The sequence below is a fragment of the Amia ocellicauda genome, chromosome 10 (assembly GCF_036373705.1).
Source record: "Amia ocellicauda isolate fAmiCal2 chromosome 10, fAmiCal2.hap1, whole genome shotgun sequence".
Taxonomy (NCBI): Eukaryota; Metazoa; Chordata; class Actinopteri; order Amiiformes; family Amiidae; genus Amia; species Amia ocellicauda.
In genome coordinates this window covers 9492529-9519988 of record NC_089859.1, presented here as the reverse complement: position 1 = coordinate 9519988, position 27460 = coordinate 9492529, and the positions used below count along the sequence as shown (strand labels likewise).

At 37.9% G+C, this 27460-nt stretch overlaps 1 protein-coding gene across 1 annotated transcript; it reads left to right on the top strand.

Moving 5' to 3' along the window:
• Positions 1-349: 349 nt before the first annotated feature.
• Positions 350-27460, top strand: LOC136759842 (serine/threonine-protein kinase 26). The gene is made up of 12 exons (XM_066714922.1): positions 350-581; positions 678-802; positions 13836-14066; positions 20515-20571; positions 20952-21060; positions 21155-21312; positions 22382-22567; positions 23567-23715; positions 24314-24413; positions 24986-25048; positions 25133-25269; positions 25762-27460. The coding sequence occupies exons 2-12, from the start codon at positions 761-763 to the stop codon at positions 25775-25777; spliced, it is 1248 nt and encodes a 415-aa protein (XP_066571019.1). The 5' UTR covers positions 350-581; positions 678-760; the 3' UTR covers positions 25778-27460.

Sequence of the window (27460 nt, the reverse complement as noted above, 5' to 3'; positions counted from 1 at the left end):
CAAACCTCCTTGCTGCTTAGTTCCATACAAACATCAAGAATTGGAAAATAGAGCTTAGGCTCTGTTTGATATGTTACATGATATGACCCAAAACATGGTCAGTTAATTGAGTTTGAAATATTATAGCTGAAGCGCATGTTCAGTCTGGCTGTATCGTTACTCATACCGATTCAATGCCCGTTTTGAATGGGGTGTTTTTAGCAGCTGACGTGCAATATTGTTGCAATCAGAGGGCTTTGTTTGTGGGTGCGTTGCTGCACCGCAAGGTAAGAGCGGCGGCAGCTCCGCACACTGCCGTCCCTGGCCGCGGCGCTGACGTCACGCGTGTGTGCTGGCTCGACAGCGCGACTCCACCCAGCCGGCGCGCCAGCACAACATGGCGATCACGTCTCCTCTGTGAAGGGGCGCTGACATGTTCCTGCGAGACTAAAACATGAGCAGCGCACACAGGCTCTGCGGAAAGCGGCTGTAAGAGGCGCAGGAAACCCAGTCAGCGTGCCGTCGAGGCATGGGAGCGTAACCAAGCCGCGTTCAGGCTGTACATTTGGGCGAAGTTAAGCGAGGACAGCGGGCAGGGCTGTGTGAGTGCGCGGTCCGTCCACGAAACTTTTGCACGTACGACTGCTATTGATTTATTTGTTTGTTTGCTAATTCGTTTCTTTGAATGTGTTGCGCAGCCGGAAAATACGGGCGAGGCTGAACAGGAGGGCATAGTGCTGCTGTCGAAAAGGGATCTGTGCGTTGTGTACGGGACGTGAAGATGGCCGGTTCGCCGGTTGCAGTCCAAGTGCCGGGGATGCAGGTAAGGAGGCCGCACACATCCGAGCTGCGTGGACGGCAGCCCGGCAGTACTGGGGTCGCCTTCTGGAGCGCAGGTTTCCGCAGTTCTGCGCAGATTTTCAGAATCCCACCGATCCCATTGGTGGAGCAGCGCAGAGCTGCGCAATTCTGCGCTACACGAACGCGATCTGGAAACTTAATGCGCAAAACAGTGCGCTAATATGCAGAATAGACGCGCTTTATATCCCGGCGGGTGGCAGCGAAGTGTGTCGCCTCTTAATGCACCAAGACAAAACCACAGTGAAATTGCGAAAATGGAAGAAAAGCGAAGTACTTGCTGCTGAGAGATATGCAGTGACCTACGCCTTTATACACGGTGTTTATTTCCTCAAGATGACATACCTGGCCACGATGAAAATACATTTATTTGAACATGTCAACATTAAAGAACTGCCACGATGCGTTAACTACAGTCATTAAGTATGCTATATGATAAATACGCCGAAAGAGGCGATCATTTGCATATTTTTTATATTTGTTTACATCTAATTGTAACGATTTGTGTTATACTGTGCTTTCAATTGAGCAATGTTCATTCACGATTAAAATCTCGATGATTGCATGCAGCTGTTCTTTAAACTTTGTCTTGTCGTGCTCGCCTCTGTACCACGGGATTTAGTGAGGCAAATAATGTTTCTGTAATTCCCCTGTAGTATTTTGACAAAATCGTTTTTTTTTTCATTGTAGAGAGCAACCAGAAGAACTGGCTGTATTTTATAGTGTACAGTGTACCACTGCACTAGAATAGTTTTTTTATTGTTCATGTGATGAAATGAAAAAGCGCAAACAGGCCTGAAAACTGACTACTAATTCTAGGTATTGACATTGGAATTCATTGGTAATGAACAAAGTAGGCCGCCTGCCTGCCTTATGTATTCGATACTACCAGTTAAGTGTGTTTTTCAAACTTGAAACATTGAATATTTCCCTTAACTGTTTAACTTCCATAAAAATGTTGTGTTCGTCATGTATATGTAATTTGAAACCTAGGGATAAACTTCAGGATTTGGAAAACTATCCTTAAGAACACTGACATTTGTGGAAGCTGTCAAATGTGCCAGAAACTCCCAACCCCTATGAAACCACAAAGATGGCCAATAGGCGTGTCTCCTAATTATCTAGTGCTCTGTCATGTAAGAATAATTGAAAACAGCCCTTATCAACTGAATCCTTGTGCTAGGCCAAAATGGTATGGTACCCTTTGCTGTTGGCTTATCAGGTTGAGATTGTGAAGAATAGGATTGGCATTTATGGTTTAAAGACCTAAACTGGGCAAGTGTTCTGTACATTAATGTCACAATTAGTGCTCATGTTTAGGCACTGAATGTTTATTAAGGCATCATAAGGAAATGGGTTTGTTTGGATTGGATTAGATTAGCCCTGTGAGCAACAGGAATTATTTCTGGTAATAGACACGTCAGTGGCAGACCAGTGGTACTCTGACTCTTTGGTTGGACTCATTTGGGACACTGGGTGGCCACAGCTGGTGGTCTTTGATGAAAATGTAACTTAATTCCAAAACTTCCAAGGTCTAGGAGAACATGCCTATGCTACTGTTCTGTTAATCTGTCCAAGGATACTGATGTTTTATGTAGGATGTGCTGTGCAAAGTTGGGAAGACACAGTTGTGTGGTCACTTGGCCAAAAACGAAACCGGTGTTGTTTGAAAACTATGACAGACCAATCGTAAAGCTAGTAAAAAGATCTTCTGGTATTCATAAGTCAGGTCTACTCTGGCCTGCATATTCTGTAAGTGAAAGAGATGCTGGATAGTGGGACAAATGTCAATCAGTATATCGACTTGAGTTGGACACGTTTCCATGCCTGTTAATCCATTGGAATTGCCACCCAGAGTATTGAAGTGAACAGAGAAGAGGACAAGTAATGACTTGTATATTAGTAGGCTATAGGCTAAGTGATAAAATTGCTTAGTGTGTCCAGCTGAAGAAATCATGTAATTATCAGATTACCTGCGACAAAAAACAAAAGTCACAGTGACCCTTGAGAGCTTGGTTTGGACGCTGCTCCACCTTAATGTGTGCAGAAAACACAGGACCTTAATTCTAAAATGTCAGGCTGTGATTCAAATAGGCCTCTTCCATGTCAAGCATGAAACCTTGATTTGAATGCTGTAGTTGAACCTTGCAATTGTGGGCACGGCTCACAATGCTCTGCACTGCTTATGCTGCTCCTCAAACATATGGATGCAATTTTTAGGGGAGAGATCTTTGCAAATTGGTACTTGGAGCTTCAGATAGGTTTCCAGTAATTCCATGTGCTCATCAGATCCAGAAACGTAATTTGTACCATGGATTACATGTCTTTTAAAAAAAAAAAGTTGGGTTTTAACTTTCAAATATTTAGTATTATTGGCCTACAGTAGTGGTACTATGAAGACTCACCAGTGTATCAGTTTTAATGTGATTACTTTATAAGCAAGTTTTATTACACATAGAGATGTTCAGAAGATCTTTTAATTTGTTACTTAGGTTAATGGTTCAACCTTTGTGAAGGTCAAGATTGAGTTATGAATAATTTATATTTTATATGGATAAATGATATGAAAATAATTTGGCCACATACTTCTCTGTTTTCAATAGCATTTCAGTCTCAATTTTCCTTTTTGAAAATTGAATCTTGTTTGAATAAGATGTGATGGCAGATATGCTAAATTGGAATATGTGCTTGAACACAATCCTTTGTTAATCAGCAAAAATGTGAATATAACATAAATGCACAGCCTTGATTCTGGGATGTAGGGCCTAGTTTATGATATTGAAATTGACCTGGCTTGGCCTCTTGCTGCACTTGCCAGCAGCATTTTAGAGTGGCTTGGCATATTAGCTGAGCTTTATGGGCAGTGAAGAGGACAAGTCAGCAGTGTCCAGCCTGGGTTCCTGCTTTAAATACAACTGAAACTTGGATTTGCATATCCAAGAAAACTTCTTAAGGTTATGAAGGGAGAGTGGTGCAGAGTCTTGATCAAATTTAGACAGTCTGTAACTTGCTCCTAGCTGCGATTGCTGCCTAGAATGAACCTAAATTAAACTGAAACCTCCATTCAATGTGATTATTGTCGCATGACTTTGTTTGTATATTTTGTGCTGACAGATCATGTTGTGCTCTTCTTTGTGGAACAAACGATAGTGTCTTGTCTTGTAGTTTGATAGCATCGCTACACACTTGCTTGAAATGCACTTGTTAATTTTTTATTTTTTTATTTAAACGCCAAGTTATTGTCTTACCAACAGAATTTGCAGTGCATATACGTCCATGTCTACACTGAAATGAAATGTATTCTGGCAAGACGTTCATTCAGACCAGTTTACAAAAGGCTTAATTTTCTTTGTACTTTCAAAAGTGACTACTTGACATTGTATCCTACATAATAATAATAAAAAAAAATTAACCCAATTAAAAAACTTTCAAAATAGTCTTATAAACTGACATAAAGAAGTAAAAAATACCCTATAGGGCCCAAACTGCAATTGATTAATCTCCTTCCAAATGAGGCTTCAGATGGTTGTTTTTCTTGGGCTTGTGAGATTGAAGATGCTGTATAACATGGTTCAAGTGCAGCAAAAAGGGTCTAACCCTCTCAATTTATTAAGCAGTGTTTCTAAAGTGGTAATGTAAGAATATGCAAATATTATAGGCCTCTACATAGAGACTATAGGTTTAAATGTTGTTTGGATCAGATCTCCCAGATCAAAGGAGAGCCTCGAATAGATTGTTTTAACAATGACTGTTGTGAAAATTGGACTCCATTTATGTTTTTAAATTAAGGTTTGATGCATCAGTTACCCAGAATGATTAAGCCCAAGCTGAATTTCCTGTGTTAATTGTGCATTTAATTAATAATGTATTAATGCACAGTGCAAAGTGCTGAATTGAAGACATTATTTTCAATGTGCTGCTACAAAATCCACAGAGCATTACTAGTTATTCCCTCTTCAAACTGCATTAAAAAGTGGGTTGCGTTTGCCTCTGTAAGTCCAAGTTTTTGTATCCCTTTGTGAAGAGAGGGGAGTTCTGAAGTGAACCTCTACTGCACTGGTACATTTTCGTTACACTACTATATTTAAAAAAATCTTTCACCCAAAAGTACAGCTCAGCAGTGTTTTGCAGTCCATGTAGCACATTAAATTAAAGGTCTAATGACTAATGCTTTTGGATCTTAGTATTCTTTTTGAGGGACCTCCTGAGTTCGAAAAATGTTGTATCATACCTTGTCAATGTATCTCTCTACATACATATTTGTTACTTTGTCTCTGGTTATATTATTTTCCTATGTATTTTTCCCCACATCAAAGCAATTGATTATCCTTCAGGTTATCATTTTAACTTGTCAGGCTGATAATTGTGTAAAATTGATCCCTGGGTTCAAAACAAATTCTCTCCGTGAATGTAGCTATGTAACTATGTATCTGCATGATCCAATCAGTGTTTTGTGTACATTTAAATAAACAAACAAACAAATAGTGGTTAAAAGATTGTTAACTATAAAACAATTTGCTCATAGTAAGGCATTAAGAGATCAACTGGGCAATGCCATTTTAACAGTGAGTCAATAAAAACCATGTTTGATTAGTTGATTTGTAGATTGGGAAGAAAAAAGTTTATTGAAGCTTTTATTGGTAGAAAATGTATACTTTAAGCAAAGTACAACAGTATGTTATATGTACCACTGGGCCATCATAGTGATGTGGCATTATTAAATGCCTCTGTATATAATTTGGGTTCTTTTGGGTTGATCAAATATTAAAAAGGGTTTTACTGAGATCTCAGATGATCCTAAGTTCACTCTATCCATTTACACATCTGAAAATATGAGCCACTACTTACACTGTACATTGTGCATTTATTGTAACAAAATGTGCTTATTGGGCTTCTATTTGTATACTCAAATACCTGGCTTTTAATTGAAGTGTTAATGAGCATTGCCTGGTAGGATTTATTTATTAAAAGCAATAGATAGTTATGGACAAGGCCAGCTTTCCATATTAATCCCCTTTGCAACTTAAATAATATTTTTGAAATAGGCTAAAACATGACATCCTCAGATCTAAATTTACAATAGTGTTGACTACATTGCAATGCTTGTGTGTCTAGCAAAAGTTTTCATTTCCTCCTTCAGGGTGAGACATTAACCTAAGGTCCAATGTTAATGAACCTTGCTACAGTGTGCATTTTGAAATCATGGTGATTTGCTGCAATAGGGACTTGTATGTTCTTGTCAAGCCCAGGCAACAATGTTTCATAGAACCATTTGTATTTTGAAGTCATGCAGTAACTTGGCAATTCAGGGTGAGGTGTTTTATTCTGCTTTAATTTAATCACTGAGTCACAACTTTGTTAGTAGTCCTGTGCATTTAAGTATTTCACCAGGAAAACCTATACTATGTGCAGAGTGCTCAGCATTGTCAGAGAGAAGTGATCATTTATTATAGTTCAATCTCCATCTAAATGTTTGGACTGGGTAGCCTACATTCTCTTTCTGACTAGGACACCATTTCTTCTATAATCCCAACTTCTTTATTCCATGAACTATCGCAATATAACTTTTTTTTATTGTCTCTTGTCTCAATGTAATTGTAACACTTCTAACACATAAAACACCAAATAGCTTATTTCAGTCCATTCCTAATTCCTTTTTGTGGTGTCTTGTTCTGCAGTGTTGCCAAATGGCTCACTGGATAGAAACTCAAGAGTACACAACATGCCATGAAGCCTGGCAATTGTCATGTTTTGCCACGAGCCAGCTTTGGTGGAGAGCTCCCATGGGCTGGTGAACAGTTGGCAGTGCCAGGGATGGGTGGAGTTGAGTTGGCTGAGAAGTCTTGGCTCAGTGTGCACCAACAACCCACTGCTGGCTGGACACTTCTGCGTTTGTGGTGATATCAGTGAGAGCTGTGTCTGTCTGACATGAGACCTCTGTTATTTACACTCTGGGCTTCCAGTGGGAAAATAAATAGATCACTTGACAATGCACATTTCAAAGAAGGCCCATATATTATCTTAGACCGTCCTGAGCCAGAGACTTGTGAGTTTGTTTGAATGAAAAAAATAGTATACTTTTCAAGTACACTTTTTTTTTTTGGTAACCATTAATGCATAACCTCTTTAAAATGCTCTTACAAAATACATTGAAAGTAGTAGGATATAGTTTGCCTTCGCTGTTCAGTCTGCCTTATTCCAGGAAACACAATGAATTATGTACATCTTATTTAATCTCTTGGTTTCAAATGAGGTGGTGGTATTGATTTGCAGAGAGTTGAGTCTATGCAGTATTGACACTTTGTCACTGTTGAAAGAATTGCAGATGTTGGTGAGTTGCTTTAGGTTTTTGCTAAGGTTTAAAAACAAAATACAAGCAATGTTGGCCTCCAAATGTAATCTCCCAAGATCTATTATTATTGTTAGGCCATATATGTTACATGTATTACACTAATTTCTCACATTTACTTCTGTAATAATTTAATCTGTGCCGGATCATTTTTTACCTTGGTATATGAAAGAGCTTTATTATTGTAATCCAATTATAATCAGTCGCCCTTATCCAAGAGGACTATGTTTAGCAAATCTAGTCTGAGGGCATGGGGCAAACAATTAAGGAAGATCTATACCTTGATCAGAGATTAATGATCTAGGATAGTTTCTCAAACAGGAAGAAAATGTGAACTGCTTATTATCAGTGTTCTAGATTAACACTTCCATGTTTTGCTTTACATTGAGCATATTAAAAAGTCTGTCACATTCTTGTGTTATCAGTTATGCTTCAAGTCAAACTACTTCAGGTTGGTATTGAGGACCATCATGCTCTGTTTACATACCCAGCTGTCAGTTAAGTCCCTTGTGTTAGTTAGTGGGACTAAGCGATGATCTTATAGATAGTGTTTGATGCAGAACCCTAGATGCATTGTACACTTAGATTGCCAATAAGAATAACTGCTTTTGGCACCACTATGTATGAAAAATACATTATCTGTGGTCATTTGTTGATTTAGACTAGACCTATCACCTTTACATCTGTTTGGTACAGATTGGATAATTATTGGATATTTATTCATGCTTTTAAATATGGAAATATGATTATCTTTATAATATCAGTTTTATTTATATATAAACCTCAATTAAATGTTGCATTATGATTGACCTCAGATGAGCCACTCTGTAACTCGTGTACTGTATACAAAAGCTGCCCATTGTAAAATTGATACTCAAGATTCAAGAACACACATTTTACTCAGGAATCATACATGCGAAATATGAATGGGGTTAATACTCCATGGTGCTGCTCTATGCCTCATTCAAAGGGAACAGCATGCTTTAACAAGATGTAAACATCATGTAATTCTGGTGTGAGATTGTAGCCCTTTCCTGGCACACACTGTGTATGAGTGCATATTGAGATGTGGGTTTATGAGATTCGCCAAGGACAGGTCACAGGTGGTCAATGGTATTCATGTACACAGACTGGCCAGGGCATGGTAAATATGATGTCAATATATGTGTTGCAGTTTCACAGCCCCCTCAACCACCTCCCTTTTGTGTAAAATTCTAGTCTATGCTGATAATTGTAGACAATCAAACTCTTCCCGCAATAATACTTAACAAGCTGTGTCAAGGCTTTATTACGCAATTTAAATTTTTCCCTGAGCGTGGGTATCATTTACTATAAATTCACCTGGTTATATACTTCAAAGGCGTGTTCCTAAAGCACTAGGTAATACATTTAAGCAAAAGGTGAAGATAAAGGCATTGATTACTAAGCAATGCAGTGAGTCAGGCTGGCAAACATTTATGTGGGTATAATTTTTCCTGTAAATTGTGTCCATGACACTCATTAACAACGGCTTTTGGCTTTCAAACCATCTGTCGTTACCAATATACTGATAAGCAGCCTGATCTTTGATTCCAGAAGTGCATTCTTAGTGAATTGTGATATTTGTGGGCTTGTGTTTATTCTAATAATAACTTTAATCTTTATGGCTAGCCTGCCCTTCCAAGTCTAGGGCCAATTGTGTTTTTATGTATTTATTTTTGGTGGGGGATCCTTAGAGGTAAACTCAGTTTTGTACATTATACTTAGTTAGGTAAGTTTGTTCTTTTCAAATAAATATTTTTCAGTGCTGAATTATTTAAACCATGATCTCCTTGTGATTTTGGCTCGCAAAAAGCACTTCAGTTTTAGTTAGCCTATATAGTAGAGTACAGTTTTCTTTGTAATGGTTAACAATGTGCTAAAAAAAAACCTGTACTTCTACTTTTCACCTGATTGACAAGTTGGGAAGACAAAAGTCAGGAAATGTTCTCATTTTCCCTTGTCTTTAAATATAAATAGCAAAACAAGAACCTGTTGCATTCCAGCTCAGACATTAGGCCTAACACTTTGTTTGTTGAAAGCTAAAAAGCAGTACTATTGAATCAATGCACATTTGGCACTGTAGGGAGAGTGGTATTTTGTGGTTAAAGCTATAAAAAGTATTTTCCTTACCCCAGGAAATAGCGTACTGTCTGTGAGGAACTGAGGAGTTTTTCTGCACAGGAACTACCTGCTCGTTACGTCCATACAGTTTATAATTCCTAAAGCCATCGTCTAGAAGAATCATGTAGAATTCTGATTTGATTGAAGTGGTAAAACAATGTCACACAGCTTTGTGTGATGAGTCAGTGGCAAGAAGACAGGTTAGTCTGTTGCACCCTTGGTGCTTTGTTAGAGCCCAATTTAAGGTGTGGTCTCTGAAAAGTTAGGAGCTGCTTTCAAGCAATGTGGTGACGATGGGAGGAAACCTGCAATTAGTGTGAAGATTAAATACAATCTTGACAGTCAACTTGTTTTGTTTTTTTATTAGTTAGTTTTTGCATTCTCAAGCACCACAGAAACATCCTGTTGTTTTAGGTTTGATGTGTGGGAGTCATAGGAAAGAACCAGATATTTATTGTACACCTGCCAAGCTAAGCAAGCTTGTAAACTTAATGCTGATCTAGCTCAGGGTAATCGCCTTTTCCCCCCAAAAAAATGAATTGTAACTTCCATTGCAGCCTTTTTGTTTAAGACTAATTGAAAACCATTTATTCTGTTAATCTGTCATCATGTAACTGGCAGCTCCAGACTAGGCATTCCTTATGTCAGTGGATAGCCAAATCTTATTGGCCTGTTGGGAAGTATTTATTTCAATTAACATGGTTAAACAAAATCACAGATCAGTCTTAGAGGAAGCATTTACATTTTTACAAAGGGAGGAAATACTACCTATTTATTGAAAACTGTTTATGGCAAGTTTTATAATGCAACACGTCTAGATGGGTTGTTATATGATGCATACAGTGAACTTAATGGTATCTGTGTACTATTATATTGCATTAAAATGGCCTTGGCAGTTAAATTTTCTAGGCTCCTCAGCATATTTGATATTTTGATATTTTGTTTGTTTTCCTTCACATTGTAATTAGGTGTTTATGTAGATTTTCTGCTTTTATACTGTAATATGGAATCCAATGGGACGGGAGTATTTCAATATTTTTTTTTCCAGAGACTTATTAGTAATGAAGAGTTAGTTTCAACAATTGCATTGTAAGTGCAATTTCCTTGCAATTGTTTTATTGGAGATCAAGGTCAGTATGTGGTCATGTTGAAGGAGGAAATAATACTGACTTTCACTCAAAATTCACAATCGGATTGAAAAAATCTACAGATGCTGTGCATCACATTCCTCTAACAGCAGCAAATCCATAGGCTAATGAAAAGTTTTGAGTGTCAAGAGATAAAACCCTATTTTTGGTAGAAAGGACAGTAAGCCTCAGTTTCAGGAACTGTCTGGTCTGTGCAGCCCTTTTACTTACTTGAACGTTGTTTTTAAAATGCTCCTTCTTAGACATACAGGCTATGCACTATACACTTCTCAAGACTCAGATACTATCTGTTGCAAGGTTTTAGATGAAATACAAGTGAAAGCCTGGGTATTGTGATATATACATTAACATATACTAGTAGGATGCTGATGTAGGAACAGAGTATGTATAGCTGAGTTGAATAAACAAATAATAGAATATTTGTTTGCCATTGTGTCTAATTAGAAAGAAAACTAAATGTATTGGGGAAATTTATTCCCTACAGTAGCTTTCTTATATTAGGCCTGTGTGTCCAAGCAGTGAGAGTGCATTTGTATATTTCAGAGTAGTCCTATGCAGGTGAGGAGCTGTATGACAGGCTATGACAAGCCTCATGACCTACATCTCATGCTGCACAGGGAGCATGTGACTGTATAGGCACAGTTGTTAAATGAGTAACATTAAAAACCTCAAACAGGAATTGATTGTTTGTGTGTATTGACAATACAGTGCATCAGCAGGTACAAACAGCTGGCCATACAGAAATCAGAATAGTCAACCCTGTGTTTTCAGGTAATCGTTTAAGAATACTGTAGGATGTCTTGCAGAAGTTTGTTTACTGCTACTGGAATGAGCACGATGTCTTGTCTGTTTTACTGTCTGAAATGTTTTTACATTGCGGTTTCTATTAAATGTCATTGTCAGTTTTTAATTGGAGTGTACACTGAATGCACTGCAAAAAAATGATTGTATTTTTAACCCCTTTTATCAGACAGATGTGTAAAATGGGTGGGGTAAATAACTGGTAAAGGCATTTTCAATCTCTAGGCTAACATTTAAGTTTGTCTTCAACACTGCTTGATATTGCGCTCTTTGGGAATTGTTTACTAGAAGGCACACCATAATGCACAGCTACTTCAGCATTAATTAAGTAACTGCACGATCTATTGTACTTAATAATATTAAACAAATTCTGCAGTGTAAGTAGTATTTTGAGTAACGGCAACTTCTGAATACACAGACCCCTCTCCCCACACACACACTGTCTACCAATGCCATCATATTAAGCATTGAGGAAGATGTTAGTGAAACGAAACCCCTTCTGATAGTTTCCATTTTGTTTTTGGTATTTGGTATTCCAAATGTTGAGGCTCCTTTTTCTTAGACAGCATGCATTGTAGAATTTCACAGTTCATAGCAACAACTGGAGATTTTCCAATCATGTTAGATCATTATAATCTTCCTATAATTTACCCCTCTTTAGAGTAATGACCAGTTGTGTTTTTGTTTGCTTTGTTGTTGATGCGGCCTGCACATCAGGTCAGGGCTTGTTCAGTACCTGCACAATACCACATGAGCCACAGTCCTTTGTTGTGTGCTCTTTTGCAGCTCTCTATATGGAGAAGTATGCACAGTGCTTTGAAGTACAGAGGTGGGGCCGTGGAACCTTCAGATGACGATTTGAAAAGACTGTCAAAGTAGATGTAAAGCTGATTGTGTACAGTAAAGAAGCACAAAGATGAGCATCCAAACAATGAATAAAAAGTTCAAAAAGCCACAACTTTGTTTAAATCATTTAAGGAAATAAGGATCAGTGGCCACACTGATTGTTATGATGCAGTATCTATTTTTAGCACTTGTATCTGCTTGATAGCTACTGCTTTAGCAGTTGGTTATGTTTAAAGCATAAGCAGGTTATTCTGAATAACTTCACTGTGGGTACCTACATGTAATGACTAAGATCTTGAATTTATGGAATTACCTTTATTGTTACTTCTATTTTTGCTTTGGGTTTGCTCCTTCATTGCCTCATTAGCCTGCAGTGGGGTTTGGTTAGAATGCCGGTGTGTGTGTTTCTGAAAAATGGCTTGGGCTGGTGCAGTCAGGGAAGGCAGTGAGAGTTTAATGGACTTGCACAGCAGGTTTTCACAGGCAGAGGATGATTGCTAATTTACATTCATAAATGCATTGCTTTTCATTCTTTCATTCAAGTCCTAGGCTAATCCTTGAATCAGTCTTTTTGTAAGGAATGTTCTATTTTACAGCACCAGAAACATCCCTAGTCATGTGAAAATAAATAACCCACTAGCTAGTTAGCTAATATTTGAAGTCTGAAAATGTTGTCAGTCATATAGTTCATTTTAAATAGTGGTCCCTCTAACTGTCTTGAAGCTTTCCACTGTGGTTTAATGAAAGGGAGACTTCAGGACTGGGTGTTTCAGAGGTTGCTGATCCCTGGATTTTCTTTTGCAAAGGTTGCGCACAGTCTAGACACACTTGCCACATTTTTCTGTACCATAGTCAATAATGCTCTGGTTCACTGCATGGTCCCATAGTCAAACTGAATGCTTAATTGAGCCTAGTCATTAACAGACCTGGGGCTGCCATTCATGGGGCCTGGGATGTCACAGCTTCAAGGCCAGAAAAGGCATAATTAAAGGAATAGTTTATATTATCTGTATTTTGAATCTTTGTGCTGCATTGAGTATAGTGTGTTCTTTTTCAGATGTTATGCAACGTTGTAAAACCAACAAATGCACAAGCTAAAGAAACCTCTGAAATGACTTGTTTAATTAGATTGATGATGCAAATAAATAACACAGCTGTTTTAAAGTTCTTTTTATGCGTCAAGTTGTGCAACACTAACAAACTTCCCCAAATCACTCTCATTCAGCCTGAAGGAAAGTGTTTAGAACCCATTTATGGTATGTGTTCAGTAGGAAGTTTGAAAGTTGCAATCTAAGCAGAGACAATTACCCGGACTGCCTAGGAATGTACACAACCTGATGCAAGATAGATGGTAATTTAAAAAAAATGTATAGTTTAAAAAAACATTAGAAGTACAGAAATATTTAACCTGCTGTAATGTCTCGAGAGAATAGGAAAAAAACATTCAGTATCTTGAGCAGCATGCACTTCCCAGCTCAGCTCTTTGCAAACAGCAGCAAACATGCTAGCCGGGTCACTGGCACAGTGTAGGTTAGCTTGCATCATACAGAGAAAGCTTTGATGGCTTTACTGTATACTAAAATCTATACTGGAGCAGTATACTCTTATTAAAAGAAAAAAAAAAATCTTAAAAAAGAAAATATGGTGACATGCCCTATTTGTGTAAAGGTATTGTGCTGTCTAACTGTGGTGCGATCTCCCTCTACCCACAGAACTCCCGGGCAGACCCAGAGGAACTCTTCACCAAGCTGGAGAGGATAGGAAAGGGCTCCTTTGGAGAAGTCTTCAAAGGAATTGACAACAGGACACAGAATGTGGTGGCCATCAAAACCATCGATCTGGAAGAGGCAGAAGATGAGATTGAAGACATCCAGCAGGAAATCACGGTCTTAAGTCAGTGTGACAGTCCATATGTGACGAAGTACTATGGATCTTACTTGAAGGTATGTTTCCATCGACTATGCTGTTGGACTTTGTTTATATTCATGTGAAGATGTTTTGCATAGCAAAGCAAATGGTATAACTGTCAACAAACTGCTGTTTTTGTTATTATATATTTCTTAGCAGATGCCTTTATCCAGGGTGACTACAATTGTCACAATATATTACATTATTTTTACATACAATTACCCATTTATACAGCAGGGTTTGTAAAGTAAAGTACTTTGCTGACGGGTACAACAGCAGTGTCCCCCACCTAGGACTGAACCCACGACTCTCCGATCAGAAGTCCAGACCCCTACCTACTACTACTACACAAAATATTGATTTTCCATTGTTCTTGACAGAGGCAATGAAAGTTATCAGTTTAATATAAAGCCTAAATCAAGGAAGTGAGACAGCTCTCCTCTGCATCCTGCCCAGAAGTTTCATTAGGGTCTGTACCTATTATCAGCAGTAGACTGCATTGCAGCCTGCATTTCATATTTCTCCCAGATAGCAAGGGTTAAATTGATCAGGCCCTCTAACCATTTTTGTCCCTCCCTCTGTCACGGAATGGTCATCATGACAATATGTTGTTGTCACTTTTGCTGACCTGTATCTGCATTTTGTCACAGAATTGTAGTATGGTGCAAATAAAATACCAACATTGTCAGGTAAACATTTTTTGCATTTAATTTAGAATTGAGGTCTTTGACTTCATTTTAAATACCATGACACAAGAAATCAAATTCCCTGATTTTTTTTTTAATAGAAAGATGGGGGAGAAAAAAGGTATTTTATTTTCTGTAAACCTGGTGGCAATTTTGAGTTGTTAAGTTTCAAAGTGCATTGCTCTTCTATAGACTTATGCCAATGTCATACAACTTTTATTTAGAAAGTGTATATATATATGTGTTCTGAAATATTTATGGAGAACTATGCCTTTGCTTGTCATTTCAGTGTTTAGGTTCCCTCCCCCATTCAGTTGTTTTACTGAAATGAGTTTCAAATACATTGAGAGAAACTTTGGATGAAGAAGTTAGCATTTAGTAGGTTCATTCTTGACAAAGTTTAGCTTTATCTCCTTGGAAATATATGAAGTCTGTTCTTTTCATGTAAAAAAATTTCATGGCAACACCCATACTTTAAAATTAGTAACATTTCCTCTGCCAAGAGTCTTCTGTACCGTCTCTTGAAAGGTTACCATAGTGCTTGGTAAAGGCACCTTTGTGTGCTGGTGGCGTCATGCACTGTTTATACAGACGCATTTATGAAACTGTACTTCCTTGCAAAAAGCCTGTGAATGAATCGCGAAGGTTAGCACAGTAAGACCATTTACAGCAACAGAAGCCTTGTTGTTGCGCACTGTTAATGAAAAACTGACATTATTAATTATTATTTAGTACACTGTATATAAAACAGTAGAAGTATCCTGTATCAAATGCAGCATGATGTCAGGGGTGTAACAGATTTGTTTATTATGAAGTCTAGCCTGACTCAAATGCTCCTTCGTAGGCACAGCTGTTGGCAAATGGTACAGTGCTTGAAATGGAAAATCTCTGTCTGAGAGACCTGCTGACAAAGGAACCTGTTATCTTGACAATCAAAGACTTGAGTAACACAGTACCTTATTGCTGATGCCTGATCCACATCCTGCTGTTGAGTAGAACCACTGTGAAGAGCGCCACAGCATCCTGAATGATCTGATCATTTTTCCCTGACTTTTCAATTCCTCCGAAGAGCATTCACAGTCCACAATCCTCAAACTCAAAAGGGTAATTCAGTGACAACAGGGCTAATGTTCCTGAAATCTCTCACAAGTCTTAGATTTCCTTGAAAGCGATACCAGAGATTTTATGAGATCCAAACAAAACCAGTTCAGACCCATGTGGCAATGTTAGGCTGAGATCTGTCTCACTGAAAATTTGATCGCTGATTAAAAAAAAAACTAATCCAAAAAAAAGTGGTATAAATGTATCTGAGAGGAAAACGCTGAGAGGCTGTTTGATATCCTCACAAATGTCTGCATTTTAGAAGGAAAAATATTTGAGGATCATCACCCTTTTAAGAATTTGACAAGGCATGACCCAGAAGTCAAAATGCCAGATGTTACCTTTTAATACACGTGATTTCCAATCTGGATTGTCAACACCTGTCTATTACAATGTCACAGCTGCTGCAGGTACTGATTGTGGTATCAAGTAGCCCTTTGATACGAATTTTCTGTATTCCTTTTTTCAACCGTAAGCTGACACTGGGGATCCTCATTGTGAAGACAATATGCAGACTTTTCTTATTCTCCCAATTTCCCAACAGCATATTCTGAGTTGGTAATTATGGTGTTATATGCAGTGGGCCCATTTTATACTTGGGCGTTTTCTGTTTGCTTGTTTCTAAGAATAAATTCAGCTTTCCCCCTTTGTGCATTTTCTCCCGAGAAAATGTGACCAGATGTACGTATGTTATTCTGCACGTGTGATTGAAAGCAGTGCCTATACACTCAATGCAAACACATCAGATCAAATAATGGGATAATAGCCTAATACATGCAAATACATACTAAAAGGTTCATGCAAATGTCAAATCAATGGCATCAGTATGCACACAAAAAGGCAAAATGCATTGTCATTTTGGTGCCCTTGTTCTGCTTTGAAGACAAATGGATCATAAGAATTTGGTACTGCATAAAATGAATATACTCTGCAATCACTGTGGATGTTTGTTTTGCATGAAGAAAAGACTGAAAATGACTTGCTTTGGAATACGTCTTGGAAGAGAAAGGCAAAGAGTACCTCGCCACTAATATGAATTAAACATGGCTACTACTACAGATCAAGGCATGCTGATGCAAAATAATCAGGATGAAGAGGATTGGGATTGTTCAGGATTGGGAAGACTGTCACAAATTCAGCTCTATGGTTACAGTACAGAAGGTGGAAAGAGAAACCTATTCACAGATCTGTGAGCTGAGGCTATCCAGTAAGTGAGTTGTTGAACAAGCTGATAGTCCTGCTTGACATTTTCTTTTTGTTGGAACTTAATGTAATCCCTGAAGACAGCACCCTATACTACTGCTGGCAATATCTGATCTAACCTGCAGAAAAACCCAGCTATACAATTTTACACTGGAGCTCTCCTAGCAAAACATTGTCATTTTTTCCCATCATTAAGGGGTTTATAGGAGAAACCATGATTTCTAGTTTTGTTTTTTGGCAGAAAAACAGAAGAATGAAAAAATAAATGAGTGAACGTAAACAACTGATGTATTTAGAGAAGGGTAGTGGGATGGAAAGTAATAGAAGTGTTCTTCATTAACATGCAGTAAGGGAAAGGAAGTGGTCAGCAAGGACAAAATTTACCATCATAATTCATGCCTCTTGCTGAATAACAAGCTCTATTGACTTTGGGCCTGCTGACACTGATTTGGCATGGAATTAAAAATTCTTCTGGTGGAGCTTCAGATACTGAAACTCAGAGTTGCTTGAAGACCATTACAGTTTCTCATGCAGACTTTTGTACAGCAAATCCAAAGAAAGGATTGTGACCTTTTCACCAGCTCAATGGAAGTCAGAGTTCAATACTGGCACCATATAAACATGCCTCTTCAAACACTTGCATGTTTTTGATGAGTTTGTGAACTGGTGTGAAATACTGAAATGTCGTTTTGGCATGGTATACTGATTTTCTGTAGTACTATATCAATGCTAGTTTCCTGTGGATGATAACTGGCTGGGCATTTATTGTGGGCATGAGGTATAAAGAAGTGTGCCAACATTTGTCAAGGTGTTTACATGACTGTACCTATGGTGACCAGATATTTTAAAGATGCAACGTCACATATCAGTATATTATCAGACCTTACCACCATGTTCTGGATTATTACATTGGCCAACAGGCTGTGTGTGCATTCAGCAACTTTAGTTTCACTTATGTATAACTAACCTCAGTATAAACCTAGACTGGTGGACAATGTGAAGCTTACTTTTGGGGTTTAGTGAGTGGGTGCATAAGGAAGCTGTCAAAGAAATATGACCAACTTTGTATACAGATTTCTTACTGTGAGGGTTAAAAGACATCCAGATTGAGAAACGCCATGAATACACTCAAGGGAAGTATCCTGGGAACTGGTTTCATAAAATAAATAGACATCATTTTACTTTCAGAAAGCAACAATGCACAGGATGACAAAATAAACATCTCAAATCAATAGAGAATAATAAAGAGCTTGCGATCTTGGAGAGCTTTTGCTTAGGCTGACAGAGATTGTGTTCTAAAAATAGAGGATCAAAGATGAAGCCATTTACAGTGGATTTTATAAAGCTCTTTCAGTGAAAACTCGGTTAAATGAGGACCAGGAACAAAGCACATTTAATACATACTTAAGACCTAAAATCATGACTCAAGTTCCATTCATGTTTCTTTTCCAATCTCCAGCGTTCATCCTGCTTTTGCGAATTCAGTTTTGTTTTGTTTGCTGCTTTCACAACACACTGAAGATGTGTGTGTTCAGTTGTAATTTTGTAGCCTATATTGCCTAGATCTGGCTCCACAAATGGAGCATAATTATACAATAAGAAACATCCTTTACACAGTATACTAACTTATTACAAATGTTTACACTGGGGGGAAAAATGAATTAAATATCAATTAGCCACCCCCCCTTTAAAAATCTTTTGGTCCAACTGACCTATTGTTTTCATGCTTGTTAAATGTATTTATTTTAAAAAGTGTACATCCTGTGAAACTTGTACCATTTAGCATGTTAGTGTCCTGAAAAGTTGTAACTGAAATATTTTTAAATCCTGAAAATTCTCTGCATTTACTGCTGATAACATACACAAGATAAGAGGTATAGGAATGTTTGGAAATGCTGCTCTGTGATTGGCTGGTTTTCCACATGTGATTTATCATGTATGTGGTAATGTACTATATATACTGTTAGATGGTAGCAGTAGAAGCCCTTGAGTTCCCCTATTTGACATGAAATGGACAAATTTATTCAAGGGTATGTTGCTGATAAGATTAGTTATTAATTAAGCGTTTTGTTATTGTAAGATAAGCATTTTATTCCGTTATAATAATAATAATTCAGTGTTATGAATGAAGTACCATGCAAAGCAAACTCCTTTAACTGTGTTCCAAATGTTTCAGTTTTGAGGGTAGTTTCTTTGTGCTGTTCTTTTCTTTGTTTTATTAGACATTGGCATCACATTTTTATTTCAGGGAAATTCCATCCAGAACATTTTGGATCAAGAAATTGATATTTCACGAGCACAGAGTGCTGTTGAATTTAGCTTCCTTTGTGTCTGCAGTATGTTATCAGGGGAGATATATTTTATTGTCTGAGTGATGTCATAGAGGCAACAGGTTGCAGCCTGATGCATTGCACCAAGCTTGGGATGTGTTGTGGATACAGAAGTTAAAGTCCACTTGGCAAGGGAATTCAGAGGCGAGTCTTAATTAGACAGAATAATGGTGCCACAAGTTTCAACTATGAGCATTACATAGCATAGTATATATTTACACAATAATACAATCCCTTATCACTGAGCCCATAGGTAGTTTACAGTAATTTGTCAGAAATATTTTGACTTATCAGCATGTCTTCAATGTTTTTTCTGTTTTGACTTGTCCTGTTGTACATAATATATGAACATAATTTCCTGCACTGATGTAATCCCATATGAAACTTAAAGCATCACTCATGAGGTATAGTACATCCCATTGAAATTCCTCTTCTTGCTCCCCACATCATGAATTAGATTTCTTGGTGTTATGCGTTCTTTACAACATTACTTTAACTCTATACAGCAGATCGCAATGGACCACAAATTCCGTAATTCAGTTCTGTATTCATTGACATTGAGTCATTGATGATAACATGTTTTATACTTACGTATGATTAAATATACCAGAATAAATTTTCATCCTGGTGGTTATTTGTCCCAGATAATGAAGATGCCCAAGGCAGAGAAAGTGTTTAATGACAAAGGTTCAAAGGTTAAAACACACTTGACTTCTAACATTTAGTATATTTCTGACAAATATACCCACTGCCTTTTCTTAGGAACTTTTAAGTAGAGTTAATATCCATGTATATTTTTTGTGCAGTGTTTGGGGAAAAGTTATTTTTGTAGGCATTGCATTATTCTTTTCTACAATCCATGGCCAAATGTTTGAACAGAATTGTCCGTGTTATTACTGGTTAAGTCTTGTTAGTGTTTGCCAAATGTAAAATTGTAACCCTTTGGCAGAGAGGAATTTGTTGGACAATAATCCCACGTTGCTATATCCTCACTCCTCACCTGGCCTGGCCCGGCCCCATCCTTCCTCTTGCAGCCACAGCAGTGCCCTTTTCTCTTTATTGTTGCTCAACATGAATGTACACTTTAAACTGGATTTTATTTTGTAAATGGACAAAGCGCCTGCAAAGGTCTCTCTTTTCACTGCGTTGTCTTTTAAATCTAGGGCACAAAGCTATGGATCATAATGGAGTACTTAGGAGGAGGATCGGCACTTGATCTGGTAAGATATACCAGGGCATCTCCATTTGTCTACAGTGCTGTTTCAGCAAATTACACCCAGTTTCAATTTGTTAATATACAATATAATTATTTTTAAAGATATAGATATATATCTAGATATCACAATATACATATACACACTATAATTTGACTAACAATACAGACAGACGCACACATCCATGTATATGAATGAATTGATCAGAAATATCTAGTGTAGTTTTAAGGATTGTGCTTGTTGTATTCTGTGGCATACAAAATGGGTATTTGGTTCCTTTGAATTGCAATATGATTCAAATGGACATTTTCTGAATTTTAGTGGATTTATCTCCACAAAATGACTTCAACCTTTTGTGGCCTTTTTGACGACTCTCTGTCCCACAGCTGCGTGCCGGAGCCTTTGATGAATTCCAGATTGCCACCATGCTGAAGGAGATTCTTAAAGGCCTGGACTACCTGCACTCAGAGAAGAAGATACACCGAGATATCAAAGGTTTGCAAGATGACTAAAGATGATAAAGCCTTAGGTCTTGAGACCTTAGCTCTGAAAGTGCCTTTGATGCTGATGGGGTTATTTTTGTTCCCAGCGGCCAATGTCCTATTGTCAGAGCTGGGGGAGGTGAAGCTGGCAGATTTCGGAGTAGCAGGCCAGCTGACGGACACGCAGATCAAGAGAGAGACGTTTGTGGGGACGCCCTTCTGGATGGCTCCCGAAGTTATCCAGCAGTCTGCATACGACTCTAAAGTCAGCATCTTTCTTTAATATCTGTAATGTTATTTGTTAATAGAATGATTTCTCTCTTCAGTTCAGGGTTTGTGGTTCACCAGTTTATTCTAAGGGTGCCACCTAAATACGAGCATTAATTTAGTCTGATGAGTAGAAGTCCTTCAGTTTAAATCTCTTTGCAAATCCACTTTGCACAAGGATTTCAATCTGCTGAAATAGTTCTTGAAAGGGTTAATATGAGAGAAGCTTCCCTCAGGTCAAATTACTGTGGTTCAAATATGGGAGGATGAGACTTGCAGGCTGGGATGCAATAAAGATGGCAGAGAAGTGCAGCCTGGAGCGAGCAGCCGTGCCAGAGCGCATTTTCACAGAGAGCTGCTCAAGTGAAACTGGAGCACAGAGATGAATGCATGTTTGCATATTCAAGGGTCTTGAGAGAGAATTCTGCATTATTTCACACAGCTTTACCATTACTGATCTGTAGAGACATCTGTGTTAATGTATTACTAGTTTGCACTGTGAAATCTTAGTTGTGAAACTAAACCTTAATTCCTGACCTTAGTGTGACCTATAATAAGAGTGTCTCTAACGGGAAGCTTGGGAATGAATCTTGCTTGTCAGTTTTGTTGGGGGGGGAAAACAATGAAAATCGAAACAGCAAACGAAGCCTTTTTATATTATTATTATCATGGGATGCCACTATATTTTCTAAATAGGTGTGGGAAAAGGGGTAATTCAACCATTTCCCCCCATTTGTTCATCAGTTTAAAAAAGGGTAGTGTATGTGCTCATAGGAACAGAACAGAACTGAATGAGTGGTGACAGCTGTTCGAATGATGTCAACTCTTTCATGTGTCTGTTTTGGGATGATTTAATCAAGTCCTTTAGTTACTGTATTCCCCGTCCCTCTCAAATTAGTTCTTTTTTGGTTTTAGAAAAGTGGATGTCTTTAATTTATAGCAGACAAGCATCTTAAGTCCACTACTCTATAAATTGTGTATGTTTATTGCTGTGTCTGGTTTATATTCCAGAGGTCTTTGTAAATTGAAATGGCAGGATGAATAACTTGGATTCTGTTTCTCCTCAGGCCGATATTTGGTCTTTGGGAATAACGGCTATTGAACTGGCGAAGGGAGAACCCCCCAATTCAGACATGCACCCAATGCGTGTGCTGTTTCTCATACCCAAGAACAACCCACCGACTTTGAACGGAGAATTCAGTAAAATATTCAAAGAGTTCGTCGACTCCTGCCTGAATAAAGACCCTGCTTTTGTGAGTATGAGAATAAACCCCTTCCATCTAACAAGTGTTACCTTCGTGTGATTTTAAAAGGCATTGTTTTATGGAATGTTATACCTTGGCTGGAAAGGTATTAAAATATGTTTTAGTTTAAACCATGTTCAGTTTGAAGTGGGTTAAACTTTTGCATGTACGTGACTGCAATAATCTACCAACATCTCTAAACCAGCAACAAGCCCACATGTACCCCTGCTTACCTCAGAAAACTGATGGGGAGAACAAAAATCACTTCAAGGAATAGTTTTCCCAGAACAGAAGAAGAAAAAAAACAAACATGACATATAGCCTTTATTAAGTTCCCCTCTTCATTGACCACATGAAGTGTAACCAATGGATTTTTTTCTTAAGATCAACAAAATGCTTCAAGTATTACTGTCAGGGAAAGAAGCCACTATCAGAATAGTTTGTAGTAAACGTTTAAACTCAATCCACACACGCCAAGCAATGTTAAAAAGTCTGGGAGAGGTTACATTTGCTTTGGAGCTGTAATGGAGGTTGAGATGTGCAATTAAATTTGTATTCCTACAACTGTGTGGAGTGTGTCTGCCTATCGTGCTGCCTCCTGGTGGACTAACTTTTATACTGCAGTGGAACAGAACCTGACTATGATTGTGGATTTTATTAGCACTAGAACTTTTATGCTGAGCAATAACTCCATAAGATGTCACTCGTGCATGTTCCCTTTTTTGTATAATTTTAGTTTATGGTTTAAAAACTGTTGTATGAAATACTGTCTTTTGTTTTGTGAATCCTTTCTTCAGTTCTTGTTTTGTCAACATTATTTCTTCTGTATTGAAACAGCATCAAACCATTACTCTTATAGACTTCTAAAGTCCTTATCTGTGGGGACATCTGGTTATTTAACTTATTTCTGGAACACTATAGTGATAAGAAGACACTTCAGTGTGTGTGTGTGTGGGGGGGGGGAGTTCAAAGGTAATTGCAGGACTGAAGTGCTTTATCTTCTCACAGAGGCCCACAGCAAAGGAGCTCCTGAAGCACAAGTTCATCGTTAAAAATGCGAAGAAGACCTCATACCTCACGGAGCTGATTGACCGGTATAAGAGGTGGAAGGACGAAGGACACAGTGATGACGACTCCAGCTCCGATGACTCCGACTCGTAAGTACAGTACAGGATTTTCTGAGTCTCGGGTTTGTTGTCGTTTCTGGAGCACGTATGGTAGGTTTCCTGTTTGGCGTGGTTTGTGATGTAATGTGTGTGTTTTTAATGTAGACACCCACTCCATTTCCTGTTCTTCACCCTACTTCACAATACTCGTGTTGCAGATTGAAGAAAGTGGCAGAACCCCGTTCCCGGCTTCCTTAATTGGTTTTAGATAAACTTATCACATAAAACCCAGGGTGATTCTCGGCCATGAATTAGGAGTTCCTCAGAAAGTCCTCTAGTAGGCAGAGGAAGTGTTTTAGAAAAGATATACATTGAAGAAGGACTGTTTCAGGAAGTGTGGCAATCCTGTTTCCTGCGTATAGGGGGGAAAAAACCCATCACTGGCTAAATTCAGACGCTGAAAACAGATATGATGTAGTTCTTGTTAGGTATACTGGTACAGAGAACAGAGAGAATGAGATTAAGTTAAATTTAAAATTGTGTGTATTTGGCTGAATTACAAGAGAATTATGATTTTTTTTAAGTCAGTATTTTATTAAAGGAATAGCACAGCTCTCTGTAGACTAAACTGATGCATTGTGCTTGACAGGGAATCGGGTAACAAGGGCAATGACTGTTCACAACCTGCCTGGTCTTTTACCACTGTGAGAAAGAAGCCAGACGCCAAGAAGATTGCGCAGAATGGGACGGTAAGCTTTTCGACAGACTCCTTCACAGCGAGAGGTGGTTCACTATTAACAGCCATTAATGAACAATTATGCAAATCAAAGCAATCAAACTTTTATGGCCAATACCAGAAAAGGACCTACAACACAAACCGTCAGAGGGCCAAGTTAGTCAAATCGGCAGCCTTGCATGAAATCAGTCCCATAATGACCAAGGCATCCTTGCCAAACTTGCTAGAAAGCAAGCAAAAAATCTAATCTGAATGGCTTTTTACCAAAGATACGTCACAAATAAAATTGTCACTAGAAAGCTTTGATTTATCATGGCGCCAATACTGCTGGTAACACCTACATTTTTACTCTGAAGAGAAAATGCAAAAGATGACTAGTCCCTGGCAAAAATGTGTAATGTGAAGAAAACTGGTTTTATCGAGCTCTGGTGGTTTCTGTTGCCTGCATAGCCACAGGACAGATACTCCTGAGTTCAGAGAGCGTGTTTGTGTTGAGTGGATGGACGCAGAGCCTACCCTACAGAGGAACTGCACGGTTGGGAGTTCAGAGTGCTTTTAACACACTAATGTTCTCTCTTACTTCAGGATCAAGACCTCTTGAAGAAGTCCGCGAGTTTGTCTACAGTAATTGCTCCTGTATTCATGGAGGTAACGTAGTACTCAAACAAAAACAAAAATTCATCTATTATTGGTGAAGGAAAATACGTACCTCAATCTTTCTTCCTCTTCCAGCTCAAGCTTCAACATAGGGATAATGCTGCTAAGAAAGATGCCATTGATGAACTCGAAAAGAGCATTCGACTGGCTGAGGATGCATGTCCCGGAATCACAGACAAAATGGTGAAGAAGATTTTAGACAGGTTCCAGAAGTAAGTGGGCATGTTTAAATATAAAATATAAAAAAAAATATATATCATACCCTCTAAAGAACGCAAAGGAACAATTTGTATAATACAAGGTGATCGCATCATCAGCTATACTTTGCTAATGTAAACCCCTTACAAGCATTTTCTATAGCATGTGGCCAAATGGATGGAATAGTTGTGACTGTAGCAGCATAACCATGAACTGGGTCTCATCGACCAGCTTATAATAAACTAATATTGTAACTGGAACACTGGGCAAGGATACATTTTTCAAAGCAGTTGTCTGACCTATTTCAATATGTAAGGATTACTGTACTTATATACAACCCTTCAGAAGCAGTTGTCAGTAAACCTCAAGTGCATAGAATGACAAACATACAGTAGGATTAATTTGAGGGGAAAGATGACTGTTAGTAAATTAAATTCTTGCCTCTTTGGTTTACCAAGACGATGGTGGTTTGATCACGCCCATCAATTTATTGCCTTGTTTTTCAGATTTTCTGCAAGTTAATCGTGTTCTGAAATGTGTGAGGCGAATCACCTGGACATCGAATACCACGACACCTTTGTACTGCTCCTGTGCCTTTCACACTCTGAAGACATATCTGTTTTTAGGAACACTTTCATCATTTCATCTAAGCGGTGTCTGAATTGGGGAAGCATTTGTCACATGGCCAGAAATGGACTTATCTGTGTATATTTGTAAATATAGGGATAGGAATTTAAGCACATTTTCTTTTTTTTAGAACTTGTTTTTCTTTGTGTGTGTTCATTTGAAAGCCTCAGGTGCAGAGAGGGACGGGTGAGTGCATTTTGCTAACAAGTGAAGCTCGGGGTTGTCATGAACTATTAAGTCATAGGTTTTAATTTAAAATAAACAACATATTAAAGTTAAAATATTGTTCTGCTGCTGAGCACAAGATCTTATTAATGGGTTCAGCAGGTAAATGTGCTTTTAAAAAAAATAGTCTTATTCACTACTATAGGATTCACTATTTAAGTATAGAGAATTGTGACAATTTGCTCAAAAGTAGACATTTTCTGTTTTTTTTCATTACCTGCACAATTGTCTCCTCTTGAAATGCTAATATAGGATGCTCAGTGTGTGCTGTAATCATGTGACCTGCTGTACAAAAGTTTTAAAATGCATATCTAGTTTCTCATTTGAAAATACCTCAGCATTACTAAGAAAGCAAAAGGTATCCATTAACAAAAGTCTTAAGACTGTCGAATGTTGATCATTATGAATCTTCCTTAAAGACATGGACAAAAGCCGGTTTATTTGAACAGAGACCTCAATCTCAGTACCACGAGACAACTTTATAAACTCTTGTATGGAAAACATCTCCCCTACATTTAAGCCTTAACAAAGAGAAATTAAGAAAATAAAAATGCTCATGATACAATCAGAAACAGAATTGCATGTATATGTATTGAACTGTTGACAATTCAGATTTAACATTAGAAAAGTGGGGGGTACTCTATTTCTAGAGTAGCTCTTAAGTAGGCAAATACCTTAGTCTGGTCAGTAGCATCTCTACCTTGTCTCTACCTGCAGTTGTAGACTCCCAATCATATATATATAAATTACTGTTTTGCTGGACAAACACATTAAATCATAGGAGAAATATAGGAATGGATACTTTACTTTTCTCCTGTATAGTTTGTTTTTGCACAAAAACCTGTGTGATGCATCTGATTATATAAAAGAGAATAACTCTGCCAAGTCTTTAAGCTGAATACTTGTGAAAAGATTCTTGGACGGTGCCATCACAGTTTTGTAGCTGACATGATCCTAAATGGTGAGTGCATGAGAGAAGCCAACCTGACATCCCATGGTGCCTAAACTAAAGAACTGTACTGAACTCCTCTATTTTATTGTAATAGTCATTGTATCTTTAAATGCTTTTTTAAGTACTTCTAGTGATAAATGTTGCCAGATTATTTGGGATTTTTGAAAGCAATAATATTTCGATATAATAAAAAAAAAATATTTTTTATAATTCTGTACAAACAACAAGCAGAGACAAAAAATAAGACTTGTAAATAGCATTGATCTGAGCTTTATAAAGGAAATGTATTTGGTTTACTGCAGAAACTGTAAAACATGTATCTTGTAGAGTCACTAGTCTTGTAAATCTGTTTAAAGCTAATTTTGGTTTGGGGTTTTAAGAATAAATATTTAAATTGTGAA